Source organism: Schistocerca americana, chromosome 6 (assembly GCF_021461395.2).
Source record: "Schistocerca americana isolate TAMUIC-IGC-003095 chromosome 6, iqSchAmer2.1, whole genome shotgun sequence".
NCBI classification, from domain to species: Eukaryota; Metazoa; Arthropoda; class Insecta; order Orthoptera; family Acrididae; genus Schistocerca; species Schistocerca americana.
Genome location: NC_060124.1, coordinates 408,413,544 through 408,425,280, shown reverse-complemented (window position 1 = coordinate 408,425,280; position 11,737 = coordinate 408,413,544). Strand labels below are relative to the sequence as shown.

The 11,737-nt window shown below is 38.7% G+C and overlaps 1 protein-coding gene across 2 annotated transcripts in view; it reads right to left on the bottom strand.

The window, feature by feature from the left end:
* Window positions 1-7,788: 7,788 nt before the first annotated feature.
* LOC124619723 (protein decapentaplegic-like) overlaps window positions 7,789-11,737 on the bottom strand; it is a 296,317-nt gene continuing 292,368 nt past the window's right edge. For both annotated transcript variants that reach the window (XM_047146288.1, XM_047146287.1), the window contains exon 3: window positions 7,789-10,994. In XM_047146288.1, coding sequence (XP_047002244.1) covers window positions 10,144-10,994 — 851 coding nt within the window. In that variant the 3' untranslated portion in view covers window positions 7,789-10,143. The remainder of the gene's footprint in view (window positions 10,995-11,737) is intronic.

Sequence of the window (11,737 nt, the reverse complement as noted above, 5' to 3'; positions counted from 1 at the left end):
TGCGTGAGTCTATGTGGAATAGATGGATGGACTCCTTGTTATGGGTGCGTATCAGTATGTGTGAATGACTGCCCTTGCATATCATGACTGCACACTAAGTTTACACATAAATATTACCTATATATTTGTGTGTGTGTGTGTGTGTGTGTGTGTGTGTGTGTGTGTGTGGTTTTTCTTCACTTAATACTGGCATCCCCTATTTCTCTTACATTGTAAATATTGTACAGAAATTCATCAGAAAGTAATGTTTAAAATGTAAGTAATGTTTTAAAAAGTATATAAAAATTATTGCTGTAAAGGAATGAAATTTATAGAAAACCAACCAGAAAGTAATAATTAAATGCGAAACATAGTGGAGATGGTCTTCTTCTTCTTTAGAAGTTTTAGCGTAAATGAATGAACATTATCCTCATGTACATATATATAAAAAGTATCTCTCTTTCCTGATAGCATTTGCTTTCAAAAAAATCTATACATGTCAACTTTGAAGAACAAAAAATAATTTATTGTGAAAATAGCGTTGGAAGAAAATTGTTGTTAATAAACTGTAAATTATAAAAGAATTGTAAATAACTTTTAACAAACATTGTTAATAAATAAACCAAAAAATTAACAAAATTAAACAATATTTTTAAAATTTCCATTACACAAAAAATATTAATAACAGTGAAGTTGATTTGTTAATTCATGTTCTGTTACCACAACTGAATTTCAGAGAGTAAATTATTGTTGTTACTAACAGACCTGTTTCTCTCTCCCTATAGCGCGTAACTAAAGAGTAAAGCCACACACTCAAGTGCTGTAGTTATAAAAGAGGGAGAGGGAGCTTTAGTCACCCTGGTTCATGGTTGACCTACATTTTCCTGAAAGTTTTATCACTTTGCAGGTATGAGCGAGATATCAGATTAGATCCTGACCTTGAAAGTACCACATACATGTGCACGAGCAGTGTTTCTGGAAGTCCTTATCTAAACCAGTAATATGTTTCTTGGCTTGAACTGGCAGTACCCCAAGTGCTTGGATACACAGGGGAAATGGGGTGGTGTGTGACTTTGATTGTAAGTCATGCAGAGTGGTAATCTGACACCTAAAGTCCTTTTCAGGTACATAGACAGGCCCTCGAAGGGACAGAGGGGAGGGGGTGAGACAATGAATGTAAGCACTGCAACTGTAAACTGATATTCAAGGTCAAGGACGAGGTCACGGTTATTTGTATCCAGAAGTGGCTCTGTATAAGTACTTACGGTTTGAAATGAAGGCTAGTATGGGAAACTATTCACTCAAACTCTCATAAATCAACATACTAGTCTTCAGGACCAGATATATTAGGAATCTGCAGGTGCTCTATTATAATCAAACCACTGGAGTAAAAGTAGGAAAGCACAGGCATTTTACTGGTGAGACATCATATTAGGAAGAAAAACGCTAAATTTTATAAATGTAAGATAAGAAAATCCTTACATGCTTTGGTACTCGTTCTACTCGTAATTTCGTGTCTGACAGCACAGAAAACAGTATTGCTTATTGGATGCAAGATAAGGGACGTATGGCAGGTTCCGCTCAATATAATAGCACTTGAACTCAGAAAAATATTCTCAACTGAATATGATCCCTGAAGGCGATGGTATTTACGTTTAATCAACTCAGAATGAGCTTCGACTGGTTAAGTTACCACGTGGCATGATTACTGAAAAGAAGGACCATGATCAAGGTACGGATTTTATCACATAAATATCATACTAATTCCGGAAGAAAGATCTTTGAAAGTTACATGAACAAACCCGTATTTAATTTAGAAACCAACCAATGTGCAATATTCTTAACTCATTGAGCTACATTTGCATATGTTTACATGTTTCAACGACAAAGACTGTCTCACAAAACTGCATGTTACACTTAAAATCGAGTGTACAGAAGCTAAAGTATGATCGTAAAGTGAGTTATCTTATTCTACCCTGAGACAGATTAAAAATCGCTACATGTTGAAAAATTAATTCAAGGCCTAACACCAAATCAAATCAGTATGATGATGAAACACACCATGTAACAATAACGAGGACCTGACGAAGAGTCGTCCGCAGCTCGTGGTCGTGCGGTAGCGTTCTCGCTTCCCACGCCCGGGTTCGATTCCCTGCGGGATCAGGGATTTTCTCTGCCTCGTGATGGCTGGGTGTTGTGTGATGTCCTTAGGATAGTTAGGTTTAAGTAGTTCTAAGTTCTAGGGTACTGTTGACCATAGATGTTAAGTCCCAAAGTGCTCAGAGCCATTTGAACCTCTTTTTTTTTTTTTTTTTTTTTTTTTTTTTTTTTTTTTTTTTTTTTGACGAAGAGTGTCAGCATGTTTGCAAAATTTTGGCGGGTCCGTCCTCGCCATGTGGTGTGGAAGGCCAGAACCGTTACTCGCTACCAGCAGCATGTCAGCGAGACTGAAAGCGAATGAGACATCTCTGACCCTCTCTCCATCTACTGCTAAACTCCAAGTCCCAGAATACTGCACTGTTCGTATAACTCATGCGTACAGATGTCACCTCTCTCGCTTCTCGTGAAACATTCAAAACTGACTAATTCATCCATCCAGTCACCCAGAAGCTTTAACAGGAAGGAATGTGGGTCAAAAAGATATCACTACATAATAACATTTTCTCGCTCATTCTTCTTCCAGGGGCCTCGAGCAACATTAAATGTGAAACTTCCTGGCAGATTAAAACTGTGTGCCGGACCGACACTCGATTTCGGTCTCGGTCCCGCACACAGTTTTAATCTGCCAGGAAGTTTCATATCAGCACACACTCCGCTAGAAACATTAAATGTGTGAAACTCAATGTGACTCACATATACTGACATGCTCGGAAACGCCAAGTGACAAATGTAATGAAATGGAACTGATAGTGCCGTTTCAAATCTATTAGTGAACTCTGTACCAAAATCTCTACAATCGTTTCTGAGATTAGCCTTCACATACAGACAGAAAAAACAAAACAAAACGTGGCAGCAGACTTTAATTAATATGTATAGATTTCCTGATGATGAGTTCTGAGTGAAGCAATGCACTATTCGATTAAAGGTATCTGGACACCTATTAGTGGGCATTAATATAGGGTCTGTCTATTGTTGTCCTTGCACTATGGTGTGGAAACTTTCAATAAAGTTCCTGAATGTCTATGGAGGAATGGTTCCCCATTCTTCTTAAGAGCGGAAACTTAAGAAGGTAATGATGTTGATCCTGGGGTCTGGAACGAAGTAGATCTTTTTTTCTTTTTTGGAGTCATCAGTCTTATGACTGGTTTGATGCGGCCCGCCACGAATGGGCAACCTTTTCATATCAGAGTAATTCTTGCAACCTACAACCTCAATTATTTGCTGAATGCATTCTAGTCTCAGTCTTCTTCTACAGTTTTAACCTCCATAGCTCTCTGTAATAGCATGAAAGTTACTGCCTGATGACTTAAATTTCCTATCATCCTGACCGTTCTTCCTGACAGTGTTTTTCATATATCTCTTTCCTAGCCTATTCTGTGGAGAACCTTCTCATTCCCTGTCTTATCATTCTACTTAGTTTCTAGGTAGACTGATATGAATTTTGCTCCATTGAATTCAGATTGGGGCTATGGGCGGAGAAGTCAGTTTCATGAATGTTATTGTCCACAAACCATTGCCTCATGCAGGCTGATTTATGACAGTGTGCATTGTCATGCTGACACAAACAACAATTTTTTCTCAACTGTTCCTCTACTGTATCCAGAGAACGATGCTGTAAAATGAGTTCATAATCTTCCGCATTTACGTTTTCTTAAGTGTAGTAAAGGGATCACACCATAACCACGGAAAACACCATCATACTATAACACCACCTGCTCCATACTTCACTGTTGACAGTAGACACGATGCCAGATAACATTCTCCAGGCATTCGTCAAACCTAAATCCTTCCACAGGGTATAGCGTGATTCATCACCACAAATCAACCGTTTCCAGTCATCCACTGTCTAGTGAAGTCGCTCCTCACGCCACATGAAGTACCGCTTAGTACTCATTACAGAGGTATGTGGCTTATGAGGTGCTGCTCGACCGCTGAAAACCACTGTTTGTAACTCCTAACGTCTATTCATGGTGCTAGCTGTATTGCTCGTAGTACTCTGAAATTCATGAGTGATTCCTTCTTCTGATTTCATGTGAACTTTTACAATCACCGTCTGCAATGCTTGCCAGTCCCTGTCCCTCAGGACATACGGTGTGCCTGGTATTTGTGTAGCCATGATTGTTACTTCACATTTCCACTTCACAAATGCATCACTATCAGTCGACTTGCGCTGCTTTAAAAGATTTGAAATACCCCTGATGGATTTGTTATTCAGGTGCCACCTTTTCATCTCAGAGTAGCACTTGCAATTATATTATATTATTATTATATTATATGCTGTATGTACGTCGACGTTCTCAGTCACTGAGCCCCCCTGACCGACCCATTCCGCTGTTACTGTCTCTCTACTGACAACACAATACTGTATGCCTCCTTTGTATTGGAGCGTAGCCTCTGGTGGCATCTAGTGCTCATTTCCGCGTTACGTAGGGGTGTCCAAATATTTTTGTTGTGTGTGTGCAGGAGAGTGTTCCTAAAAGCAAAGAACGTTTGTTTCTCCAAACAGTTCTGCTCAAGATAGTGAAAGACAACTTATTTTACAGAGAATTTTGATAGCTTATTGTTAACTGTCTTTCTATGAAGTCGTCGTACAAATTTCAATATTTCTCGTGGCGCTCTCCAATCGTTCCTATGCTTTCTGCATACCTAGTTGCCATCAAGTTGTTGAACCTGTCACTAACGTCCTCTTTCAGTTCATTGACATTTCCATAGTGCTTTCCGCTCAAAAATTCCAACAGTTTGGGAAAAAGACGGTCTGTGAAAGGTTGACAGTGGGTCGTTACATTTATAGTCTCTTCACAGTGCATAAACTCTAAGATAAAGTGGCATTTCGGTCCAAAATACTGGTCCTTGATTTTTTTTAAGCTCAGAATTTGTTTGGTATTTTTATTTTGTTTTGCTGACCCATCTCTCGTCACCAGCAAGTGTGGTTCAAGAGCAATTTGAAATCCTTACTGTGCTGACAAAATTCAGTGCAGCTCCCATTTGCTATCGCATTCATTTGTCAAAAATCATGGAACCTTGGAGGCACATACTTTTATGCAGTCTAAATCACCACTATCGAATTGATGAGGAAGACATTGTGAAATTTCAGGAAAGCATAAGCTCACTCCATCAACGGTCCTTGATTTGAATTTGTCAGTCACAGCTGAAGGTCGACCCGCTCTTCATTCATAACATTTCGATAAACTTCGGTCACCTGTGCGTAAATTTCGAAATACCGGACAATTTTTTGCATTACGATACCACATTACACTATGAACCTCACACGTGATTGTTAATGTAGTTACACTCTTTTAAAATCACACAAATAAGAAGTGAACGACTGTTCGTACTCGCTTTTATCGTAACGGCGACAACGATTAGTAAGGTCTATGACAAGGCGTCGTGGTTTGGGGGAGAAATGCCCGACTCGACAGATCAGATCAAAACGTTCTTTACTTTTAGAATGATCCTCGTAAAAATGGGCAACTCTATTGATATGATGAATTCAGGTCATATTTCTGTTAGTTTTTCTAGACTGTCGATTGACTACGAGGTAGTTGCTGCAATAGTGTAGGGACATTTGTTGTAAATCTCCTAAACCACTGGAACAATTTAAACCAAACTTGATACACATATCCATTACTATCAGGCAACAATTTTGAGTGAGAAAGAACCACCTATGTATCATACTTCAGGGCAGATGACATCATTAATACTGAAATACACGGAAAACTGCTGCATCATGCATGACGTTTAAATTTATTACTACTTTGCTACTAACTCTATTCGTAACACCTTTAGCAAACAGTATCCACATATCTGCTGAATGTACTTACAAAATTATATCCCTGCACAGCTCAAAGTGGGAAGGAGAAGATGGACAGCGCAAGGGGTGGGTGGGTGGAGGAGATGAACATAGGTAGGAAAGAGATGTATACACTTTTGAAAACTAATAGTACTGGATTAATTTGTAGCAATGAAAGGTATTGTGGAACCTATGTTATCTGACTGCTTCCAGATATATTTGGAATATGAATTTACTGGTACATGCGACCAGTTAATTTCAAAATTATGTTCCCTATCAAAGGAATCTTAAGTAACTTGCTCAGTGGAAAAACATTTCAATAAAAATAAAAAGGGTGTTTCATCTTGAGTATTACAATCAGGAGGGCATCTTATATAGCATACCATGTAACTTCTACCCACAGTAAGGTAAGCAGTTAGAAAGGAATCCCTATTACACCCTAGTGATTTCTTTCCTTTGTTATGAATATCTAACCTCACTAGGAAATTTATTGTCCAATGTCATTTTAGTCATTTCTTATCTCATATAAGAAATGGTGCACTGGTCAACTGAAAGGTATAAATAACTTACTCTCTCAAGGCATATCTTCAAAATGGTGATTGTAAGTCCTCTCTGACTTCTCTGATCATTCAGACATATGAAAACAGTGTGTTGCCTGTTACCACTGTACTTAAGCATTTAGTTGTTATTATAGATTCTGCTTTGTGAGCTGATTGATTGTCCCATGAGCTAAGTTAGTGATAGCATGGCCATTTAAGTGTGTTTGTTACGTTGAGATGTTTGAGAAAATTTGGCCTTCCTTGACAATCACACCCCACGACTCAATGGATAGCAGAAATCTCTGCTTCTATGAACTAATCACAACAAAGCTAGAATTTATATCAATGATGACTGTCAAGTTGCCTTTTCAGTAGGATTTGACAGTTGTGTGTAGGTTCTCAGTATGAAGGTAGGATGACACCACCTCTAATGCATTCATTAAAACCATCTTCAGGTTGACAACTGTTTATCTGTGTACATACATATAGTGTACCACAAATGAATTATCAATGCATAAGGTGAACATACTGTATAAACAAGTTATTTGTAATTCTGGGAAGCCCAGTTCAAATTACAAGTAGAATATGCAATACTCATCCCTTGAATAGGGAATCAATGGAGTTATGTGATACACAGAGAAATGTTTTGTATTTGCTCATTTGTTGAAGCCTTGCATTGAGCATCATTCCACACATTAATGACATTGTCATTGGTGCTATGAGAATCATATGCACAGTCATTAAAAGGGTGCCAAAATTTGCAGCTCAGTAATCCAAAATACAATGATAAAGAAAATAATTTTGAAGTGAAGCATTTGAATATAATAATGGCATACTATCATTTTCACTTCTTTCTCTGTGACTGTTTCTCATAACTTCTTTAGATGCTGTAGCATAGATTACTGCATGTTCACATGTCTATGTATTAAATTATGTCGACTGTAGTGTATGGTGTAAAATCCTGAAACAGCTTCCTATAATCATATAATTAAAAGTAAAACTTAACCATTTTCTGTTTTTAGGACAATCAGTACAGTTCTATGTCATTTGGAATGTAAAATTTCAGGGGTTTGTGGTTTCTTTATTGAAGTGATGGTTGACTGTACTTATCATCATTGATCAAACATTTCTGGAGAAACAGCCTGTCACTTCAGAAATTTAGGGAAAGAAATATTTACTGCAAAAGGTATAGCACCTGGTATGTAATAGGTATAATCGTATGAACCTCCTCTTAAAAATAACTGTTCCTTCATAAAAGACCATGTAAGATAAAAATCATAAAAATACATTTATTTATAGAAATATTTTATAAATGTCTTTTCCTATGTACACTTCGATATTTACAAACATTTACAATGACTATATTCACACTTTTATATCCATAATTTTAATACTTACAAATGATATAACTTTTTCAGTTACATGCATTGGTATAAAATTTTTTGTTGTACAATATACACATTGAAAATAAATATGATTTCCTTATCCAGGTACAGGTTCCTATTACAATGCTCAATATAATAAGGTGTATTTTAGAACTCTTAAGGTAACATCCTCTGGGTTATGCTCAGAAACAAAGAATTTAATTATGCTGTTTATACATGTTTGATACTTTCTGCACTCATACGAGTGCGAATTTCCCAGCATCTGTTACAACATTGCATTTCTAGGATAAGTGGGTAGGTTTATTCATGAAAAAATGTTACAATCTGAGAAGCTGCATTTTGACCATAAATGTTACTTAAATTACTTGTAATTATTTAAAATGTAGATTTTATCTTGAGTAAAGACCAGCATTATTAAAACATTACAAGAATGTTGATATGGGATATATTTGTAATAAATAAGGAATTATCAGTGGTATCACAAATGCAAATGGATTTTTATCAACTATAGTAAAAAAACATAGGTTATTGCTATTTTGATAACTCTTATAACAAAAAACAGACTGCTTGAGGTACCAAAGTAGCCATTTAGATTTGGAAATCTTTTGAATAGCATAATAGCACATGATTAACATGTAGAATAGAACAAATCTGAATGTAATTTATTTACTTAGAATTACAAGGAACTTACTGTCAATGGAAATAAGATTTTGGAGGTGTTGCTGCAGGTTAACACTATAGGATATAATTAAAAATAGACTTCTGTAAGGATATGAAGCTGGCACCATTACATTGGATACAGTTGAAGTAAAACAAATACTAGCATGTGTGTGTGTGTGTGTGTGTGTGTGTGTGTGTGTGTGTGTGTGTGTTTACATGCTTGTGCATGCCATTTGGGTGAGAACAGATGGCCTAAGGAGATTATGGAATATTCCACCTAATAAAAGAAGAGGATGCCCAAACAGAGTGTGAAGAGGGAGTTGGAAGGATCTCTGGCAGAAAGGAATTCAGAGCTGGAAGTTGGGAAAGGTAGAAGACTTTTCAAGCAAAATTGCAAGAAACAACTGTAATGTATTGAATCACAGTAAATAAAAAAAAAAAAGAAGAGTTACAGAAGGATTAATGTTCTTCAGTTCAGAAATTACAAAAACTGAAATTGTGCTTGATGTAATACTCCAGTCTCATTTGAGATTATTGTATTTGAGTACAAAAGGGTGCCAATGTTAAGGAGCAATGTATTAGGACAACGATCTTTTAATTGCAGGGTTGGCTTTTTTTCCCATACAGAATCACAGAATAAAAGCAGCAAATTTGAGTCTGCTTATTACGAGCAGAGTGTTGAAGTAAATTAGCAAATGTCTATAAAGAATTTGCTACATGATGTGATAACTTATAGCAATGTACAGAACTGCTGCTGACATTCTCTACAGTTCCAGGTTGCTACAAGAGACCTTTTTGAAGGGGTAGGTGTATGAGAAAGGAGAACACTATAATTTAAGTGCGGTTTCTTTAAGTCTGTCAGACACAAAAGTAATGAAACATGGTGAAAAAAATAATTTATCAATATCAGTAACATTGGAATTTTGGAGAAATGCCAATTGATATTGTAATTGTAAATTTGTTTATGACCAACACAGCAAGAGGTAGTACATGCTTCATGCTTTTAAAAGTTTGACTGTACAGAAATGTCAAGAATACAAATAATTTTTTTGAGCATTTGTGATTTATTTCCTGACTGAATGCAGTAGTGGTAAGACCCTACAAAATAAAAGTTTATAGTACAGTTTTGTGTTAAATAATAAATTACCCCAGACTTTGTCAGGTACTGACACATGATTTAATATTTATATATATATTGTGTACTTTTATTGCACATGTAGTCTATGAGTGAAGTTAGAAGGCACTATTTGTTCTTTCATAATATCAGTTTAATGTCGCTTTTACCCTGTGAAACACACACAAGACTAACTGAAAAATGATTATATTGCCTCCCTAGTGCTGTATTTATTCAACGCAATGTTCTAGCGTACTAATCAGTCAAATGCTTTGCAGCACAACAGGTACCTCACTGCATTTGTCAATATTGTCATTTCTCGGACGATTTCGGGATCAGTTCATCTGTTCACTGTCTAGGCAGTATCGTTTGAATATTCTTTCGTCATAACACAGCGAGTTTGTCGAGGCACAATTGACAGTCAAACTACATCTAACATTACAAAATGGCACAGCCTGCGAATGTGGGGAATGAAATGCACCACGGTCCAGAGATTAAAACGGAGATACGCACGTCCTACCGACAACCACACCCAACCACTGCCATCTCGTGGTAGTTCTTAAGCACCACTTTGGACTCTTCATCTAAATAAAGCATAGAGATGGACGTGAGCTGCGTCGGTACACAGCACGCTTTCGGCACGAGGCCAGGGTTCATCGAATTCATCAAAGTCTGTACGACGGCGTGGTTCGTAGAGTTCATGTGAGCTGACAGTGGGAACGGACAGTCACCGTGACAATACCACGCTTCGTAGCCTGGCGGTGCTACAATCCAGTCGTCCCAACCGACTTCGCGGAAATCCACGTAGAGCGGGTGACGGCGACATGTCGAACGCTGGTCCTTCCGCTTCGACTTGCGGCTGGGGGGCGCGCCGTTGCGCTTGGAACGTCTCTGAGGTCCGCGCTTGTCGTCGGTGTAAGCGAGCAGTACAGGCTGCCGTTGCAGCCACCGGGAGTCGTCCTCATCGGCGGCACGTCGCAGCCGCACGTGATGAGGTATCGGTGTCGCCGGTTGCTGCTTTGCGTACTGGTCCGCAGCCAGCACCTCCACCAGCAAGCCGTGGTTGTGGCGCGGATCCTCGCGCCACCTGCGCACCGCCGGCAGCACGTCGAGCGCCAGCGATTCGTTGGAGCCGGTGCCGACCACGCGCGAGTCGACGAGGCGCGTGAGGGGCACATCTCGGGTGCCGCGGCGCACCACATCGTGCACCAGCACGCGCAAGCGCCGGCGGCCGCGGCCGGTCTCGATGGCGTCGCGCGCCAGACGCAGCTCGGCTGCCTGCAGCAGCTCGGACTCGGGAATGCTCTTCACGTCGAAGTGAAGACGGAAGCGATGATGCCCCTCGAACTCTGCGTCCGCATCAGATTCTGCAATACAAACGAGAAAAATGAAATTTAGCGTGGTAAACTGCGTAGGCGCGATATCACTCAGGTATGCAACTTTTTATTGTAATGTAATTCGTCATCAAAAGTTACCGACCAAAACGTTGTACAAAACTCGCACATAAATATAGTTGTCTATATCCACATGGTGGCGCATAGGTCCGAGCAGCTTACATCCATAATTGCAAATCTAACCCACAAATTCCAAACGACAAGAGTAAAACCAAAGTTTAAGTACACGTTATATCAGCTCTAACGAGAGGCTCGTTTTATACAAGGATAAAAATATATAAACACTCCCTAAAATAAACATCAAGAGAACAAAGTGAAAACATCATATGAGTCATAAACATTGAATGTAACCAGTATTTCTTTACGAGTTGACCTAACTTTTAATTATTGTTACTGCAACTTCTAGTATTTAAATCCACTCTTCCGGTTATTTCTCTTTGGCATCTGTAACAGCACGCATCCTTCTGGCAACTGCAGACAACTAGCTGTAAGCGTTAGTAAGAAGAATTTTATAGTATTCCGCGCAAACAAATCGTCGCGTTTTCTTGATAAATCCTGGAGAAGCTTGCAAATCAGACCCCAGCGACACAACGTTAATGAGTTCTGGTTGTAGCTGTCAGAAAATACATCTTAATTCATCCTCGTGTACATCAAACTAAGCTGAAATATTTAAAGTTGTGGAGGTATGGTCAGTCGTGGGACGCCACAATGGCTGA